Source organism: Hippichthys cyanospilos, chromosome 20 (assembly GCF_059441005.1).
Source record: "Hippichthys cyanospilos isolate Australia breed blue-spotted pipefish chromosome 20, RoL_Hcya_1.0, whole genome shotgun sequence".
NCBI lineage: Eukaryota > Metazoa > Chordata > Actinopteri > Syngnathiformes > Syngnathidae > Hippichthys > Hippichthys cyanospilos.
The window spans coordinates 3,485,221-3,505,491 of NC_142388.1; the positions used below are offsets into that span (position 1 = coordinate 3,485,221).

At 41.5% G+C, this 20,271-nt stretch overlaps 3 protein-coding genes and 1 non-coding gene across 4 annotated transcripts; 1 reads left to right on the forward strand and 3 right to left on the reverse strand.

Annotated features, from left to right (window-relative positions):
• The first annotated feature begins 686 nt into the window (after positions 1 to 686).
• efhc1 (EF-hand domain (C-terminal) containing 1) lies at positions 687 to 6,699 on the forward strand. The gene is made up of 9 exons (XM_088403357.1): positions 687 to 933; positions 1,214 to 1,492; positions 2,260 to 2,547; positions 2,616 to 2,765; positions 3,503 to 3,695; positions 3,758 to 3,984; positions 4,655 to 5,030; positions 5,141 to 5,287; positions 5,361 to 6,699. The coding sequence occupies exons 1-9, from the start codon at positions 868 to 870 to the stop codon at positions 5,372 to 5,374; spliced, it is 1,740 nt and encodes a 579-aa protein (XP_088259483.1). The 5' UTR covers positions 687 to 867; the 3' UTR covers positions 5,375 to 6,699.
• Positions 6,700 to 6,800: 101 nt separating this feature from the next.
• On the reverse strand, positions 6,801 to 11,319 carry tram2 (translocation associated membrane protein 2). Its single transcript, XM_088403358.1, has 11 exons — positions 11,133 to 11,319; positions 10,079 to 10,142; positions 9,871 to 9,980; positions 9,672 to 9,788; positions 9,534 to 9,592; positions 9,102 to 9,186; positions 8,788 to 8,858; positions 8,605 to 8,709; positions 8,370 to 8,513; positions 7,576 to 7,733; positions 6,801 to 7,453 (listed from the first exon to the last, which is right to left on the reverse strand). Exons 1-11 carry the CDS (start codon positions 11,250 to 11,252, stop codon positions 7,377 to 7,379), a joined length of 1,110 nt encoding a protein of 369 aa, XP_088259484.1. The 5' UTR covers positions 11,253 to 11,319; the 3' UTR covers positions 6,801 to 7,376.
• Positions 11,320 to 11,785: 466 nt separating this feature from the next.
• On the reverse strand, positions 11,786 to 11,859 carry trnai-aau (transfer RNA isoleucine (anticodon AAU)). Its single transcript has one exon. It is a non-coding gene; the product is annotated as a tRNA-Ile (tRNA).
• Positions 11,860 to 12,230: 371 nt separating this feature from the next.
• Positions 12,231 to 18,902, reverse strand: xkr5a (XK related 5a). The gene is made up of 7 exons (XM_088403356.1): positions 18,669 to 18,902; positions 16,987 to 17,170; positions 16,562 to 16,746; positions 16,273 to 16,485; positions 15,824 to 15,993; positions 15,640 to 15,751; positions 12,231 to 14,537 (listed from the first exon to the last, which is right to left on the reverse strand). Exons 1-7 carry the CDS (start codon positions 18,799 to 18,801, stop codon positions 13,597 to 13,599), a joined length of 1,938 nt encoding a protein of 645 aa, XP_088259482.1. The 5' UTR covers positions 18,802 to 18,902; the 3' UTR covers positions 12,231 to 13,596.
• Between the last annotated feature and the right edge of the window lie 1,369 nt (positions 18,903 to 20,271).

Here is a 20,271-nt window from a genome sequence, read left to right on the forward strand (position 1 = left end):
TAAAGAAAGTTAGAATATTCAAATGACGGAGTGATGCAATGAGGAAACGGAGGAGAGACGGAGACAAAAAAGGTTTAAGCGAAGGGAAAGAAAGGGAAATAAATACGTCTGGGAATACCAGATCAGCCAATTCACCTATTAACCTTGCACGCCCCCTGGTGGTAAGCTCTGGGTGGGCCAAACACCCTGACAAGAATTACACATATTACATCGAATAAAAGCTCACTTTACTTCTGCTGCCGCTGTGGTTTTGTTAATCTTGTAATTGCGCGTGTATGAATATGTTTTATTTTATTTTTTATTTATATGTTTCATTCTTTTTTGCCGTTTCCATGGATACAAGCATACATCAACGGTGCACAGCCCGAAACGTATCTTTTAAATGCAGAAAATAATACACCCTCTTGAAAATATTATTGTTTAAAAAAAATGCAAAAACGTTTTTTTATTCGTATTTGCTAGCTACCGAGTCGTTTGGTGACGACACGCAAACCATGACGGTTCGCTCGCCTGTGTGCCTTACGTCAACTTTCTATGGTAGTATTAGCATGTTTGAAATAAACGACTTAAAACGTCTTAGGCGTCGGCCCGAAGCTCAGTTTCTCTTCGCGGTCTGACGATGACATCATCTTTGTTTTGGACACACGGCTCGGATGGATTGGAAAGTTTTGAACGGAGAAATTTGTGCCAGCAACAAAAAGACGTTCCGATATTCACATCAATCACATCCCGGAAACGAGCAAAATAAAAGCGACGTCACACCGTTGGACGCCGTTCTCGTTGTAACAATCTGCATCGAAATAACAACAAAATCGTGTTTTTAAATGTAAATCCGATTACTATATCGCTCGTCCAGTCCAAGCAACAATGGCACGCAAGTTGGACAACAACGGCTTGCCGTTCTTGCCAGGGTTCTCCTTCCAGGATGTAACGGTAAGCAGATTTTTTTCGAGCCACATTTCAAACTAGTTTTAAAACATTCATTTTATCCTTGTGCTACTGCTCCAATTTTAACAGCATGACAATCATTTGCAAGATGTGTTAAATCTTAAATGCTATATCGTTGTAATCCATCCACATAGTGTCGTGTAGTGGTTCACGTTGCTTTTGAACTAGTAGACTGCAGTCACAGGATGTATCACTACACTAGTAGTTTTTGTTAAGGAAAATATAACTGAACGCACATCTCATGGATATTTTGTTACCTCCCCAGAAAACAGCCTTCCATCGCCCCCAGACTTTGTCCTATTGCAGGGGCTTGCCGCTGGCCCACGTGCCCAGGTTGGGCATCGGAATGGAACCTCTTTTAACGGAGCAGATGATGCATGAGGAACTTAGCGGCATGGCCGGTGACATGCCCGACTTCACTTACGGCTCCTTTGACACCAAGTATATCAAAGATTTGGTGAACTTGTCCTACCACTCAGCTCCCTCACCTCCCAAACCGGAAATTAAACCCTTCATCCCGGCTTTTGTCACTCTTGACAAGAAGGTATGGTCCGTGGGATTTCTGCTGTAGTGACTGGTAGAATTTTATGTCAAAGCATTTTACTTTTCAAAGTGAGAGCAAATTTATTGGAACATTAGCAACTCTTTGCTAAATTGTGCTACAGCGGCCTGGTTTTGTTTAAGTTTTATCCTGATAAGATCTGTTATTAGTGCCACAATTCCTGGTATATGAGCAAAAATTAAAAAAATATGCATACAGGCCATCTTCTGGAGTGGCTGAATAAAATACACCGAAAGATACTACTCCAAATATAGTTCCAAAGTTTAATAAATCAGATAAGGATGGCACAAGTTTCTGTTTAGTTTTTTTTTCCCCCTATGTTGGGATATTGGGCTTAAAATAAAATACTTCACAGGGTGTACATTGAAAAAAACAGCTTGAGAACTGTACCCCTGTTGGGTATGTGAAGGCTTTTTTAGGGGTTGTATGACATTTTAAGAGGGTTGCTGCACGTATCAGCAAATTTAATTGAATGCCATTACAGGAAGTGTAATCTTTTCAATTTAAGAACAAATGAATTGGAACGTGAAGCAACCTATCGCATAATTGTGTTGCAGTGACACCTCATATGCCTTTATTTTGTTAGGTTTTATATGGATGCATTGTTGTCAGTGACACAATTTTTTCCAGAATTTTCTGAACAAAGTACGCATAGAAATACCACAACAAATGTAGTTCCAAAGTTTCTCAAAGTACGTTTTAACTGTGTACTCCCAGGCCAAAAGTTGATTCTTTGTTAATATTTGCAGGTGCTTTGCTTCAAAGGTTACTTTGAGGAAGAAATGAAAAACAGTCGCCATGAAAAGACGTGCGTGCGCCACGTGGTTATTTACTACTACCTTGAGGACGACACCATGAGCATCTCCGAGCCTTGGGTGCCCAACTCGGGAATTCTGCAGGGTGAGCGTCTCAGACGCCATTGTCTCCCCAAGAAGGAACCCGGAAAGTTTTACCACTGGAAAGACCTCAACCTCGGCATCGACATGGAAGTGTACGGTATCAAGTACCGCATTTCTCAGTGCGATACGTTCACAAAGGTGCGTCAAGTCCCGCGTCGGCGTGACACCTTTGACCTCTCGTGACCTTTGGTCTTCTCAATCGGTAGGACTTTATGCAGCGTCAGGGTATTATTCTCAATGAGCCAGAGGAAATGCCGGTGGATCTGTATCTCCAAGGACGGTATAAAGCTCCGCCCACTTTCACAACGCCATCCGAATTCGACAGCAGGTACCAGTTTCTCCACATGGATCGGAAGGTAAAATGTTTATGTACATAAAATGAACTTGAAAATAACAAACTACAGTATTCATTTTTTTATACATAATTATACCCAGGGGGGTGTAAGCTGGAAATTTTTTTGTGATATTTTTTTGTGTCATTAAATAATTACATTATTTTAACTCAAATACAGTTAACTCATTCAATGCCAGGGACGTATTTTCATGTTTTTTAAGTGTTCCAACATATCTAACTCATTTTGAAATCAGAACAACAAAAAAATGCTCACCCCCAAAAAAAGTTGATGACATTGCAAATTTGGTATTCAGCATTTCGCGGGCCGCAAAATGATGTGAGGGGCCGGATCTGGGCCCCGGGCCTTGAGTTGGACACCTGTGATCTGGACTTTTAAAAAAGTGAAACTACCTCCCTTGTGGCACGTATCAAAGGGTCTTAGAGGAGTGCTTACGTTTAAAAATAGCATTTTTCAAATCAAATATAGACGTATAGATCAAATGTAGCTCCGCCCCTTTTCCTCTTTGCGGTATTTTGAGCATTTTTGGGTCATTTTCTTCCACATCGTTCTCACAGTATTTTAGCCAAGGGTTGACACTACTCCTGGTATTGGTCATGCCATGTTGAACTCTGACACGTTGTAACCATCTGGGTGAAATTTCAGCTCCCATGCGTCTTCTTTCAGTGCTTACCCTGTTTATTTAATGGCAAAATTTGATCACTCACCCAGCGGTTAATCACATTTTTTCCCCTGGTCAGGTGTTACGTTTCTTTGCCCTATGGGACGATTCGGAGTCGGAGCTCGGCGAAATCTTGCCGGTTACCATCCATTACTTCTTGGTGGACGACACGGTGGAGATCAAGGAGGACCACAAACCCAACAGCGGTCGTTTTCCTTTCCCGGTGCTCATGCAACGGCTGAGGATACCCAAGAAAATGAAACCGGGTCACGGTAAGAGCCGCCCGATCGGTTTTCGGTTCGCGTGATCGTTTCTAAATCTTCTGCCTTTCCAGATCAGTTCCCCAGCTGCGTTATGGAAGATTCGGTTGAGGAAGTGGAGGAGTATTTCTCCCCGAAAGACTTCCGGGTGGGCGAAAAGGTGACAATTCTGGGACGCCGTTTCCTCCTGTATGACTGCGATCAGTTCACCAAAGACTACTACCGGGACACCCTCCCCGAGATCGTCATCAAAAGCATCGACGTACCCAGGCAGATGAGCAAATTTGAGGGCATGAAAAGGGTGAGTTATCATAATGGTATCACTTAACTACTTACAGAGATTAGATTTTTTTTCCGGGAAAATAAAGCTCAAGTAAAGTCCAGAGCCTGAAATGTATTGGCACAAAAACAAAGTATTTGCGACTCTGCGTGGTGAAGTGGCAGTAAAACAGGCCAAAAACCCACAGTTGGCAAATGTTTACTTTTCCAATTTTTTTACCTAACTTCACTGACAGCCTATTTAATATGCATCTATGATGTCAACAATAGTAAAAATTTGGATAAAGGAGTATCTGTAATATCATGTGTAAAATGTATGTCATTAAATACAATCACTTTTTTCAATGTATAAATATATATATATATAAATACAATATATCTATCTATATATCTATCTATATATATATATATATATATATATGTATATATAGATAGATAGATAGATAGATAGATAGATAGATAGATAGATAGATAGATAGATAGATAGATAGATAGATAGATAGATAGATAGATAGATAGATAGATAGATAGATAGATAGATAGATAGATAGATAGATAGATAGATAGATAGATAGATAGAATGTGTTTCCAAACTTTTGACTAGGTCTTCCATGAGACCATATTGCATTCCTCCTGATCCATGCTCATGTTTTTTTTTGGGGTGGGGGGGCGGTTTTGTGCTTCATTTCCAGGATATTCCTCCTTACAATGGCTTTGGCTCCCTTGAAGATTCTCTGCAGAATTGTTTGTCCCTCCTCCCCTTACCTCCCCGAAAGAATGTGATCAAGATGCTGGAGAACGACCACAAAGTGCTGCGCTACAGCGCCCGGCTGGTGACGCCCCCCAACGCACCGGAGTCCCAGAAACGCAAAAACGCAGATCGGGTTTTCATCATATCCTATTACCTGTCCGATGACACCATCTGCATTTTCGAGAACCCCAAAAACAACTCCGGTTTTACGGGCGGGGTGTTCCTGAGAAGGACACGCATTCCCAAGCCGGGCTCTTCTGTGGACAGTCCCGACTTTTACGAACCGTCGGATTTCGCAATCGGATCGATTCTGGAAGGTGAGCCTTCGAACCGCGTTTGTACCCGTTCACTGCCATTGACGACTGTAGACGTCAAAGGTCCATTTTAAGTAACCCAAAGACTTACATTAATGCTTTCTTTTTCTCAGTTTTTGGGCGCCGCTTTATCCTGGTAGACGCCGACCTTTACGTCCTAAATTACATAGAGGACAACCCAGGCCTGGTTCCTACCGAGACACTTGAAACCATACGGCAGAAGCTGCAGTCCGACACTAATCAGACGGTAGAACAAAAAGGTAAATATTCGTCTCAAAAGGAATCAAAATTCCTCAAATTCCGCGTGAGTTGAACAAATTTTATGTTTTGCAGAGCCGCCCTCGTGACGTCTCTTCAAAATTGGTGCTTAGGACCGGGAGTCAAGATCCTGAGGGGTCCCTCAACAATTTACTTTTTTTATTTTATTTTATTTTACTCATTTTTGTACGAAAAAGTATCGGCCTCAGTGAGAACTCAAACAAGTAGTTATTATAACTATTTGCTGAAGCACATTGAAGATTCACACTAACATGCCAATTATAATAGTCACTTTTTTGTCATGTTTGACATGTTATTTTCGATTTTTTTTTTTTCTGTTTTTAGTGTTGCTCCTTTAGAGCGTTTGTAAATTTCACTACCACTGGTGGCCTGGAAGAAGCTCTTAAAGGGGAACTTAACCCAAATATTTTCTTTACACAGCTTCCGTACATTCCCACTAGCCCAAATGTGTTTTTTTTATGTTTATGTAATATGAATTAAGCAGCAACATCCACATATTAATCTTGCTGCTTAGCTGACAGCCAAAGCAAAGCAGCAAAATCCACATTTTGATCTGAAGCCGCCATTTTGACACTTGCTGTGACTAAAAATGACATCACCATTGCTAAGAGGAAAGCAGCTTGATTGGCTGTTTGAATTTAGTCAATAATTCGGACTAAATATTGTTAAGAAAATATTCAAGTTGACTTCCCGTTTAAAATGTTTGCTTAGTACCTAAGTTTTAAGGTTCCAATTCCAGACCATTGGTTCTGCCATTTTTGTGAGGGACACAAAACAAAAATATGGTCAATAGGGCTGCACAATTAATTAATCGAATTTTAATTGCATTGCCACGAAAGCTAATCCTCGGCGATTAACAAAGTCAAGCTTTTTTTTTTTTTTTAATTACAAGTCAAATCACTTTGCCATCCTACCACTAGGGGGCATTTTTCCCAACTTTCAATCGAGGCCCATTTTGAAAAATCTATTGGCAAAAAATTGAAATTAATTCGGTTTGAAATGACCGGAAATGACATTTTGACTGCCAATTGATTAAAATTTGCTTAAAAGTAAATGTGCTTGGTTCTAAGTAGCCTTATTTTTTCTCTGGTTTGTACTCAGCAAGTAAGTTAGCTGTGTTTTATGAGTTTATTGTTATTTGTAAGTATCAAGCCTTGAAGCCTTGTTTATATACTGCTTGTTTGAAAAAAAAGCAATATATACCCATGTTGATGAATAATCGTGATTTCAATACTGAGCAAAATAAACATGATTATTTTTTTGGGCCATAAGCGTGCAGCCCTAACGGTCATATTAAATAACTTGACAATGCTGCAAGGCAAGTCTTGTACATGAACTGTTTGTATAGAAATCAGCTATTTTTTTGGCATGTACCATAAAAATACAACATGGATTTGTGGTTTGCACTGATTAACAAAATGTGACATGTTTTCCTCCAGAAAGTTGAATTATTAAGGACATTTGATGGAATGACAAGCAGTAAAGAACATGAAGTGACAAATACAAGATGTGATTTACTTGGAAGGAAATCTGGACTGTGGACTTTTCTACTAGTTGCCAAAAAGTTCCCTTCCACAGGTATGGGTTAACATTAAGGCTGGCTTACAGTAAGCTTGTTATTGTCCGTAACATTTTCGCTACTCCCAATGGGCCAGACTAGAGGAAAAAAACAAAAAGCGAAGCTGGCTCAACGGCAATCAGACGAGCAATACAGTACTTGGTAACGAGGATTACATGCATGAAGACATTCAGAAAGTTGCTACACAGTAACATGTGCTACACACTGTTTGTACGCTTCTGGCATTTTGCACTCCATGGCGCTCCTTAATATGGGAAAGCGACTCATGTGGATGTATTAAAAAATATATATATACGAGGAATAATTGTCTCTTGGGCTCAAGGAATTTTCTTGGATTTCGTTTTCCAGCATTCAAGCCTAAATTTGTAGTCACAGAATCCCCGGAGCGTGTCGGCGTGGAACCGGATCGGGATTCGCCAGCTTCGCCCTGTTGTGTTCAAGGGATCTCGGCTTGGAGCGGGCCAACTGCTCGGCTCGGCCCCATCGGGTCCTTAGGGGGATTTGAGTTTTTTGATCCGAGAGGAGGTTCCGTTCTCGGCTTTTAGGACTCCGTTTTCATAATGCCCCACTGAATGGGGGAGAAGAAGAAACATGGCAATGAGAGGTAATGCTTTTCTAACTGCATATATATTATTTATATAATTTCTATATTTCTCTAGGGTTTTTTTTTTTGAGGTAGTGTGTACTCACGAGAATCCCGCTTCATCGGTCGAAGAGCTTGTTTAGTGGCGGCCTTCTTGCGGACGGCTTGCTCATGTCGGAACTCCCTCCAGCGTCTCAGCTGGAAGCGGATAAACTTCCAGAGCAGCCAAGATTGTGTTAGACATACCAGCAGGAGAACAGTCATCCTGAAAATACCAAAAAAACAGGATTAGGATTCTTGGAAAACAATCTTAACACGCTGCAATTGGGGTCATTTGTAAATGATTGCATTTATTTTGTATCATTTAAATCAGGGGTTCTCAAAATGGTACATTAAGGCACTTCAGGTGACGGTTAAAATCAGCTTTCAAATTAAGAGCAAATTAATTGGAACATGAAGCACCTTATTACATATTATTACTGAGGCATTTGATTTGGATGCCCATATTATTTTCAGGCAGACACGCCAGAAATAAAACATGTTACATGAACAATCCTTGAGTGGCTGAATAAAATACACTTACAGATAACAGTAAAAATATCTTTTCCTGACAGACAGGTCCTCAGAAGGAGCTTATCAAAAACTTCATGATGTAAGATTATGGTATAGATTTATGGATGCTAAATTGAAACCAATGTTGCTTGTTTGCATCTGTTGTATAATAAAAGAATAGTTTAAATAATCTGCAAACATCGGCCATATAGACGATATTTTTGGCCATCGACAACCAATTTAACTCCACCAAACTAGGAGTAAGCACAGCAACAAAACGAGCGGAATTAATAACGTCTTAGCCAATATACTGTAGGTCGTAAATCAATGGCTTGAGAGAATTCCTCACCTTATAAGCACAGTGTTAAAATTGCCTGTCTCCCAGTCCAGCACCTGGTTCTCGCAGCGGGCCAAACCAAACCCGACCGCGAGAAACATGAGTGTGAGCGTCGACATGCGAGTTATTACAAAACTGGCCGCCCACAAATCAAACCTGAAAGAGAGGAAAAAAAAAAAAGTACATCCTATACAAGCTCATTTGAGGCATAGGTCAAAAAAAAAAAAAAAAAATGGGGTCAACTTGCATTTTCTGGTGGTTCTCATCTGTGAAGTAGAAAAGTCTGGCGATGTGAAAGCCCAGCTCTGACACATACTGGAGGAAGAGCAGCACCAGACCCACCCGGTTCAAACTAAACAGGTCAACACATTTTCTTTCAAAAAGTGGCGGTTTTTTTAGGGGGGCGCGTGATCACTTTTTATTTGCTTACTTTAGCAAATACGCTGCCAAGATGTGCAGCAAATACAAGCCGATGTACTGCAGCTGACGAGGGATCTCTTCCTGGTGAGTGAGCAACACACCGCATTGATTCAAAGGGCCACGCATACACACTTCAATTATGCAAAAGTATGAAGAAATCCAAAGAGGTTCTCACTATTAACACCGTCAAATCCCACATATATAAATTTACGTTTATTTAAAAGTCCAGACATTCAATGCAAGGTACTTAACCAAATATGTTCAAGTTACAGCTTTGAAAATTCCAGGAATTTTTTAACTGAAACACATTTCCTCACTACTGACCTTGCGCACTTTCTGGAAGTAGAGTTCAGGCAAAGCATGGAGCCAGTAGGCCAGCTGAGTGAGGTAGAAAAACTTTACCTGAAACCTGAATCACATGCCAGTCATAATTAGAGAAATGTCACATGATCCTGTCTATAATATGGTACAATATTTTTACGTTCATGTTAGATGTTTTGAAAAATGCAAACTGTCTTTGAATTAGTCCTTTTTACAGTGCACCTACTAGAGTGTGGGATAATGAAGCCCATTATATAATTGGGGTAATGGAACAATGTAAACAGGAAGTGGCTGACTAAATGTGTGCAATTTTGTTTCAGTTTTTTTCCGTGTCACAATGAAACCTTTCTCCATGCCCCGGAAAAACTTGCACAACCCTGACATGTTGCATCATCGCTTTTTTTTTTTTTTTTTAATGTAGAAGACGCATCATACCTGAGGTGTGCATGTGGATAGTTTTCCCAAAGTCTGCTGGGATGCAAAAGATATCCTTCCTGTGGTAACAGGTCGAGACAAACGTCATAATTCCATTCAAAGAAAATAAGCGTACGTATGATAAAATGTGCTGCTCACTGTAATGAGGATGTAGAAACTCCATACACTGGACACAAAATGAAAAACACACAGTTGCCCAGACTCGTTGAATTTGGTATTCTTGCTTTTGGAAAGATGGAGACGCCTGTTGATTTTCTGCAAGTGAGAACGATGCGAGACATAATAAATGCTGAAATTTTAAAAAATTGAAGTGCCCCCTAGTCTTGGTGGTACTCACATCCAGAAGGTACTCCTGCACAACTGCATGAAGGATGATGGTAATGAAGAAGTAGAAGAAGATGGTTGCGCAATCCTTCCATCCATAATGATACAACGTCACCTCTCCTTCTAAAAGACACATTAAATAAAACACATTGAAGTACGTTTTAATCCCCTTTAGAAATATCTCGTGTAAAATTACATCTGGATTGGCATCAATACCTTACCTGGTGTCAGTGTGGTAATATTATACTGGGGCTGGATAAACAATATCGCTGTCTTTGCTGTTGCCTGAAAGGGAAATTTGATATACCGTATTCATCAATCAATGGAGACCCACAATACCGCCACATTATCAAATCTGGCACAGAATAGTTGGAACACACTTATTTCATTCAGATTAATCTAATGGCTCTAAAATCCGAAAACATCTGAATATGAATAGGACATTTTGCGGGCAAAAGTTGGGACACCTAGAAATTTAGGTTACCCCAGGGGTCTTTTCAGGTGACACGTCAACTTTTGAATGACAAAAAGGGAGGGAAATCCCCATTCACAGACCTCCTGTAAGTATTCGCATGGCATTTTGGCGTGAAACTCATCTTAATATTTGTGCAAGAGTTATTCCTAAAAGGAGTCAACAGGCGATTCATGTACTTTGAAACGGGTCATTACATTTTAAAACGAAGCAATTGAACGTCGACCTCAGGGGGGGATTGAGACGTGGCAGTGAGTGTAGGAATATAGTCAAGCCGGTAGCGACAAAATGCTTCCGCTCATTTTCTCTCTTTCACAATAAAAGCGTACTTCGCGGCATGCTTAAATTCCCAAGACAAAAAAGAGTGCTGTGCTTTTAGTTTGAAGGCGATAGCCGCGTTGTTTCCTTCTCAGTCCGCCGGCTTCCTTTTTTTGTGACGTGACGTGATTACTGTTATCAAAAATGTTGCAGACACGCAGAAACTTGAAGCTTTGGTGCAAGTTGTGTTTAGGCGGATGATCCTGCTGTATTTATTTGTGTCCAAACAGCCGACAATGGCTGTCGAAGCAGTAATTTTGTCCCGTTTCTGTTGCTATTGTTTGGTCGACTGCAAAGAATAGCAGGTAACAAAAACTTGCTACAATTAGTCGTAGTAAGTCATCGTAGCAAGTAATAAATTCCGCAGCAGTTTGAGGGTTTTCATACGCTTTTATATAAATACGTGTAAACATCGAGTTTGATCATTATTTTCATGTGATCGGAAAGCAAAGAAAAAAAGAACGAGACTTGGAACTCCATCTTACCTCAAACATCAATCCAATCAAAATAAAAATGACCAAACTGAAGACAATGTCGGCATGGTTCTGGATGAGAAACTCCTGACTGAAGAAAGGGTAGCTTTTGTTCCTTCGGCGAAACGCCATGGCAGTCCCCTGCAACTATTCTACAATTCTCGAAAATCTTTTCTCTCCTTCTGACTGCGAACTTCAGTGAAACTTTCCCACTGGAATGCGCATGCGCGTCTTCGTAAAGGGCGAGCGACTGAAATACCTCACTTGAGGCCATTTACATCAGGTTTAATCAGATCTGAGTAATTTGTGAATAGTAATTTACTTCTATGTGAAGAAAAAAACGCAACTAGAGCTAAAAAATTTTTGATAATGAATAATAAACAGAGAAACCGTTCAAACTGTGATCATTTGCGGTTGTAATACTACTAGAAGCATATCCAAACATGCAATTAAATTAACTTTGTAAAGATTGTTTCGGGACACGGGTAGATGTGCAGAATCACCTAAAAGTTTGATTATTGCAAGGATTTAAAGCGTTTTGTGAAATTGACTCATTTGTGTAAAAGATTGTCTCATGCCTGACCTGAACTCTGCGATTATGTAACGAAATAATCTTGCGTCTTTGATTTGTGTTCGTTCGCACTTCAAAACAAAATAAAAGGTAGTGGCCCGTACGGGGATCGAACCCGCGACCTTGGCGTTATTAGCACCACGCTCTAACCAACTGAGCTAACCGGCCGTTATGCAGACCAGAGAGAATTGCAATTGTATAGGTACCATATTTCGATCGTTATATAGTCTATCGTTATGTATAACATGAACATACAACATGATGATAGTGAAGCAATCATCTATGCACACGTTTGCATCGATGACTACGTTTTCTATCGCAAATCGCTGCATGCATCAATAATGACGATGATTAAAAAGCACACTTTGTCGGACCTAACGCACAAAAAATGTGACCACATTTGCAAAAATACACTGAGTAGCGAATGATCCTTGTATGTCCGCAACACTAAATGCAGTTAAGATGAGAAGTCTCATATTAATCATATACAGGGAAAGACAAAGATATGCAATAGATTAACGTAAAGAAAAGGCATCACATTAGACAAAAGAACACCTTTATTTCACTCACTCCAGAATGTCTGCATTTTATTGCTCATTTATAGCCACGGGTGGCTTTGAATTTCACAGTTCAATTATCATACAGAGCTTGAGTGCAAAAATAAAAACTACGTTTGCTTTGTGTGTGGATTGCCTTCTTTTCACAGCAAAGTAAAAAAAATAAAAAAAAATCCCTTCAATATCCTCCTGAGAACCAGTATTTACATTTTTGTCCACTGTGCTGGAAATGTATTTATAGCTTTTTACTCATTTGAGCTGACCTACAACTTCCTAATGTGCTCAGTTGAGGACATCCAGCCCGTTCCAATGATGTCTCATGTTTTTGGGCGGGATGCAACTAACTTTGCTTTCTTGCTTAGACAAAACGGACACAACAGTGGACAATGGACACAAATAAATAGGCTGGCTCTCAGGCGGATATTTCAATTGAAAACACTAAAGAAAGTCACAGCAGGTTTCTAATGTCAACGCCTCATGGCAGGCTGACATTAATCCAGCTCAAAACACAGCAAAATGATATGTTAATCTTCCAAACGTACATTATACTGAGTTGTTTGAATATGAATTAAAAACAGATATGGTGAAGGTTGTGCTTTCAAGAAGCCAGTGAAGTGGAGGCTTATGCGGCGATTCTAATTATTGGTGTAGCCTGGTCATGATAAATCCTATAATTTAATAATCACCACTGAGGTTACAATGTTTGTTTTTGAAACATAAAGTCTGCACGTCATCGAAAACCAGATAGCAGCTGCATATAAATGAATGTTAATTAGTTGTTCTCATTTATAATTCCAAAGTATGTCAGCAGTTAAAGTAATTCCTAATAGTACGAGGGACCGTTTAAACTGCATAAATGGGTCAAGCGCCCAGGGATTTCCTCGTTCCCTACCATTGACGGCAATAGACGTCAAAGATCCATTTTACTGGGCTAGTTTAATGAATAGTTTAACTCATTCACTGCCAATGAGTCAAGTCAGAAATCCATTTTGACCGAGCTTATACTGAATGAGTTAACTGCGGTATGGCGTTTAAGGAAAGTGAGATCACTATTTGAGAAAATATGGTAGTTCATTAATTACAGTTTAAGAGGTTAGTTGAATGTGCATCAATACACAGCCAATTAGCTTATTATTACCGATAGCATTTCAAAGAGTATCGAATGACTCCATGTGTAAATTTAGCACTTGTGCAATATATTGCTTTTACTTGGTAGATATAATCGAATATCTCTTTGTACAGTGTATGCTCCACTCACAAATGTAGATATGTCCTTTCACTTGAAATCAGAGAAGCTAAAAATGTATGATGGACTCACTTGCTTGGATTCACCCTGTTCCTGAATCAGTTAGAAATGTTCATCTTCATCTCTTCGGGACATTATGAGCTGCTTTCTGGGACCGGTGAGGTGAGGGACACCGGCGGGAGAGTCCAGCACTCCCGAGTCCAGTTTGGGGGTGGATGTGTAGCGCGGTCCAACCCGGCCGATCAGCCCTCTGATGTCCCTGTGAAGAGCCGGATCGCTCGGAATAGAATTGAGACGAACCCCCTGTTCTGGACCCCCGGCGTCCCGGTCCAAACGGGGGTTACTGGCACTGCTTGGAGATTGGGGGTCGGCGCTGAAGTACAAGGTTGAACTGGACTCGGTGGGGCAGAAGTATGGCTCCGGACTGTCTCCAAAGACGGACTTGCCCTCCGGTGAGCTGCGCTTAAAGTCCGACGCGGGCGACTCCAGCGGACTCTCCATCTCCAGGCTGTCGTCCTCTGCTTGCTCGAAGGAAGTGGGTTCGCTCACAGTCTGGAACTCGTCTTTACAATCCGACAGGGGCGCCAAGCCTTGCGCCTGGGACTCGGACGTGGACACGCCCGCGCAGTTGCCCCCTGCCGAACTGGTGAGACCTTCGTTGCTCTTAAACTCCTGGTTGTAGTCCTCCAAGTCCAAAATGGCCGCGGCGCCACCCGCCCCGTACGCCCGGTTGATCTTCCCCAGGTCGCCCGTTTTGAGAGCCAGCCGGATGAGAAGCCAATGATGGTGGTAGCAAAGACAGGAACTGTTTGGTCTCCCTCCACATGTGTTTGGATGCTCCAGCAGTGAACCGGCCACCCCGGAGAGGGAGAAGCTGCCGTGGGTTTGCTCGCCGCCGACCGGAAGACTTTTGTCCCCGAGGGAGAAGGAGGACTCCCCTCGTTCGATGCAGGTGCTCCCCATGTGGTTATGGTGGAGACCCTGTGCGATCTCTGTCGACTTGGGATGCAAGAACCGGTAGTAGATAACCAGGGAGGTAGCGCCTAGCATGCAGACGGGCAGGAGAGTTAGAAGGAGTTAAAAACATTTAAGTCATTGACATCATGAAGACATATTGATGGAATTATTGGGCAACCAAAGATTTTAATCAAAACTCTGTCTTGCATGATGTTGACATTTTTTTCTCTCTGTCCTCAGTCTTGCTGGGTTTAATTGGTGGGCGGAGCCTCAGTCACACCTGTCTGCTATCAGCTCCAGCGGAAGGAATGTGTTGATCTATTAATGTTCCGGGTGCGTTTGCTTGGCGTCACTTCCAGAAGTACTTAAGGTTAGTTTTTGTTTCTCCTTTTCTAGCTTGTGTAGACAGATTCAGATTTACCTTCTGTCCACTGCGAGGGTGTCAAACCTATTTTCATCGTGGGAAATATTATAGTTATATTTTCTGTCCGAGGGCCCAAATAACTGTGAAATCAACATAAAATGATGTGGCGAGCTGCATCTGGCCCCAGGGCCTTGAGTTTGACCTCTGTGATCCATTGCTTATTTTTATAAATGGTTTTTGATATGCACTAGGGCTGCAACGATTAATCGACAACTAATTGGTTATTAAATTAATAGATAATCATTACGGGTAATCAATTAATTGTTTTGAGACTGAAATCAGTTCAAAATTTTCCAAATTTTGGCAATTTCAGCCTTTTTATGTAAATATCGGGTTTCTGTAGTCCCTCAGATAAGCAGAAGTATTTGTTTTGAGTACAAATAAAACTTTTAATTTTGAAAAAAAATGTACATATTTTTCCTGACGTTACAGACCAAACCACAAACTGAATTTTACTTCATTTGTTTTGCATTTTCTACAATGGGTCAATTGTAAATTTCATCGAAAAACGATTTCATTGGTTTCGTTGATTTAATGGACAATTCACGGATTAATTGATTATTCACAGGGGTGGTCAAATCCTCCACTTGCTTTCTTATTTTGAATAAAAACATGAGTTTGGCTATCAGGTTCTTTTTTTTCTATCTTTTTAAAGGCTGGTATGAAAAGATTTTGTGTTTTCCAAACTTAATACCGTATAGCGAATGCTGTTTCTTAAAGCGCAAATTAGAAGTAGTCCCCCAACGCCATTAGCAATGACTCACCAAGCATAAAGCTACAAAGGACGGCGATGGGGAGGGTCATGTTGTCCCACGAGGCTTCGCTAAGTAAGTCAGAGGCAGCCAGCAACAACGTGGTGTTCTCGATGAGCATGAACTGAAGAAGGAAGACAAGGTCACACCGTCATATTGACGAAGCGGCTCATTTGAAGTGTTTAGCCCTCCTTACTGTATAAAAGCTGGCCATGCGAAAGCGCGAGGGTCCATCTTTGACGTTGAGAAAGAGGAAGATGTGAACTAGCCCCATTAGGCCGTTGAAGGCACGCCAACACCAGGGCCCGGTGCAGATGTCTGGTTGCTGTGATACCAGCCAGAAGGAGGCCGTCAGCCAGTGAAAACCTGCAGGTCGATGTAAAAATAGACAAAATTGGCGCTGACGAGTAGCGTAAAAGCTACTCCATGAGTCCCACTTCTGCATCGTTCAAAGTGACACGTTGGTTTCATAAGATAGAGTTTCAGGTTGCTATTTTGGACAGTATTTTAAAAGATAGCTGTTGTTTTAAAGTTATGTAAATACATAGATTGATTGTCATTTGTTCATTTGACACCCCTGCCATACACCAACTCCAGTGGGCCATCAGGATCAATGTTCATCCAAACCACTAATGCGCTCCTCACCTGCCACTCCGCAGACCCACCAGTTGAACACCCTGGCGAAGAACATGAGGCAGGTCACCCTGGCCCCCAGCATGCCCGCCCTCCACACCAGCTGGCAGAGCAAAGCCGCCGGAGGCATGGCGAGGTGGCCCGGTCGGATGAGACAGCAGGCGCGGCTGTACAGAACCAGCGACCAGGAAACTGACAGCACGCAAAGACCGCAGCAGTAGGCCACTGTAAGGAGATCGGAAATCATGCGTTATTTCCTGCTTTGTGGTCAGAAACATATGGAGGTGACAGATGTGTTTACCTGGAGACATGATGCCCACGTCGGTGGACACGACGATGTAGGCTTGCAGGAGGCTCTGGGGGAGGGTGACCACCAGAGCCTCCAAGAGCCAAAGGGCAGCCGCGTCTGCCTGCAGCATGACAACAGCGCCCAGCTCTGCCACCGAGCCGTGCATTCGGGACACGTACCTCATGCAGTCCCATAGTCTACCAACAGAGGGCGACAGGGGCAAATTTACAGTTTCATTAGCGGTCTACCGGAACTGTTCAGTGGAAACAATTATCTATATTTTCGACTCTGCATTACCAGTCACATTTGGAAGCACTCTTATTTTTTTTCTTTTGGTTCATTAAAAAAAAAAAAACAGAAGTATTTTTTTCCCAAGGTTAAACTGGATGCCTTTAACACAAGTCAACTTTTATTTCAGGGGTGAAGACAGCCCTTACCGTTTGAAGATACCCAAATGAAGAATGTGTATGGTGGAGAGGTACCATCGCCTGTCGTCACCGTCATCGTAGTACCATTTGACACTCAGCAGCTGGACCGCAGTGCCAGGTAAGAAGAGCCCGAGCGTAAAACCGGCCCACCGTGTCTCATCATTCCAAAGGTAAAACCCAATACAGTAGATCACTGGAAAATATGTAAGTGCTACATTAATATATATTAAACATAAAACCGATCAAATATCTTTGGCCTAAAGCTTACAAGATGGACTGCAGTTAATTTTCACTAGCACTTGGCAAAAAGACGCAACATGAAAATTCAAGCGTTTTCAGTGTTTTGGAGCAGCCTTGTCACCTCAGCAAATTTAGCAAGTCATAAAGTAAGAATAGACTTGATTATGATCATTAGTTACATAAATATTACCACATTTTCCATGTCAAGAGCAATGGACGGTTCCTTTTTGTCATGATTATTGTGACGAGAAGCTCTGTGAAACCCTGACCCGTCTAGCATTAGGCTTAGTGTTAAAGCTTGGTGCCATTGACAGAAGTCACACTTGAGTTCACGCTCTACTTTCATGTTCTGTCCTTGGCCCATTGATTTGCCTTGTCAGGCACCCATCCATCAGCTCTCTTCTCTGTGTAGATAAAGTATTTTTTTTCAGTCAGTTGTGACATGCTTGATACGCTGCTTATTAGCGATCATTTAATTTCATGGTCGTAAAATGTGCTTGACATGTTACGGTTTAACTCAAAAATCGATGTAGTTTATATCAAAAAATGTCAGATAATATGGAGCCGTTTGCTAAAGATTTCAGCTTTTGACCCACTAGCCCTCATGTCACAACGAGTCGCTAGCCGAGGAGCTAACTGTGCATTTACTATCATAAAGGTTGTTTAAATGTGTGTTTGCCACAAGTTACTATGTCTATCTCTTGCTATCTAGATAGCTAGCTATAGTATCTATATCTCCGTTATATATTTATCAAAGTCAAAGAGAATTATTGTCGCTTGTATAGCGTGAAACCACACAGTGATATTTGTATTTGCTGGAATTTGGAATGTAGTCTCCTCGGGGGAAGTGAAAAGAAGAATTTTATTGTGTGGTATTACTATGCATATGACAATAAAACTCTTGAATCTCGAACCAATCGATAAAATAAAACCCAGTCAATTTAACACACCTTTTTTTGCATTGAAAGTGCAGTATATCTTTCTTGACACCAGACCTAGCTCATTTGAGTCACATCAGATAGACAACAGTTCAGTAATATTCTCGCCTATTAATGTTACCTGCTTTCCCCAATTCCCAGAAATGTGATCACTCAACCAAGCACTATGTGTTCCTAATTAAATGCAATTTTGTAGATCTGCAGATGATCCATTTTCATTCCAATATGTTGTAGTTTTTAACTTAGCACTGAATAATTTATAGCAAGGTTACTATACGTTTGACATTCTGCTGAGCACCCCCAAAGGTCAGCTCCTCCCGTCCCAGAATAGAAACCTGCATCACGTTAGCATCGTCGTCCGAACGGTGGTCCAATCAGTACCACCCTTGGCTGCAGCATGCATTCATTCGTTGCGGTAAATAATCGCGCCATCAATTGCGAATCGACTATAAAACTCGGATGGTGCCGCTTTCACCCCGAGCGTGCGCGTTTCGATGCCCCGCACACACTTACGAGCGCTCCTCTCGGCCGCGATGACCAGCGCCGACACGCCGAGCAACGCCGCCTGGCACCAGGAGATCCAGCGCTCGCTCCGCCTCGCCGCCGACGGCCTCCTGCGGCCCACCGCCTCGGAAGTGCTGATCATGGTGCCGGGCGGCGGGGGAGGAGGAGGCTCCGAAGCGGCGACGTTGGCCAGCGCATCTTTCGCCCCTCAGTGCGTGCGTGCGCTCCTTTCTTCTCCCGCTGCTTGCCTGCTGTCAAAAATAGATGACGTCACTGCGCACTTTTAAAGGGCCACGCTCAACTCTTCTTTCTGAGGGCCCGTGACCTTTTCTCTCCTTTTACCCTCTTTGCGAAATCAAGGCAGCCTATTTTGAGCCGCATCGAATACATGCTAAATTATTCTTCATGGTATTATGCAATATTAAAAAACACACACGCGCCGCAACACTTTATTTTTTTGTGTCTCAATGCTGAGCTAGCTTCAAATTACAACTTGAAAAGGTGTCCGGTGGCCTCGCTATTGTCCAAGCAGGCTATCCAATGTTATGGTGGAGGAGCACCTTCGATTCACTTAACTAGGCAACATGATGATAAGAAAGGCCCACCTTCCGCCCTTCATGGATGCATTGAGATCCTGTACAAAAACTCCCATCAAATAATTTGCATTTACTGATAACGGTCATTTCAGTTTTATTTATCAGTATGGTTATTATTGTGGACTACTGATGGTATTTAGGATGTATGTCTCACAGTTAAGATCTGGATTCAAATGTTTAAAAGTATTTGTTCAATGTGGAAGAACAATATAATATATTTAACTCACACCAGAGCACCATCTACTACCAAAAGTAATATTTTAATTCAACCCTTTTGCTATTAAAATATTATCAACCTTAAAAGTGCTTAGGTTTATGGAAGAGTTTATGGAAGTTGGCCTCGTGTGAATGTAAACATCAATGCTTGTTTGTCCTCACGTGTTGACTGGCAAGTTTTCCAGGGTGTACTCCGATTACAGTCGAATTATTAAACCGATCATCTGAAGCCTATGATAACGTGCTGGGGAAAATACCATAGATGGATTGACGGTAGTTGTAGTTTGCATTGCCTTATGTTTTAGCCCCCTGCATGTTTTTATATTTACAAACTTGTTACATAATTTCTGTGATTATTCATGTATATTGGCAGTATACAGTACTAGTCAAAAGTTTCAAATTCACACCTTTCAAACATATTTAAAACTAACTCTTGTTAATGCACAGCTGTAAAATAAAAACCCATTACAGATTGTAAAACATCATCCACATCTTAAAGCTGACTGATACGAAAAGCTGTTAACTGGGCAAATGTACCCACTTAGAAGAGGCTAAATGATCCGTTTTGATACAAATTTGTTGTTTTACAAATAATTCCATTTTTTTTCATAATGTGGATGACTTAGCCATTAATCTAGGGTTCAGGAAATGTTTAAATAATAAACACCTAATTAAGGGATGCTCCTAAACTTTTGACTGGTCCTGGATTTACATGTCGCTCAAATAAACCCTGCAGCTCTTTTACCAGGTGCCCGTGCACCGGGTTGCGATGAGGTGATTCGCTTTATATCTGAAACTAG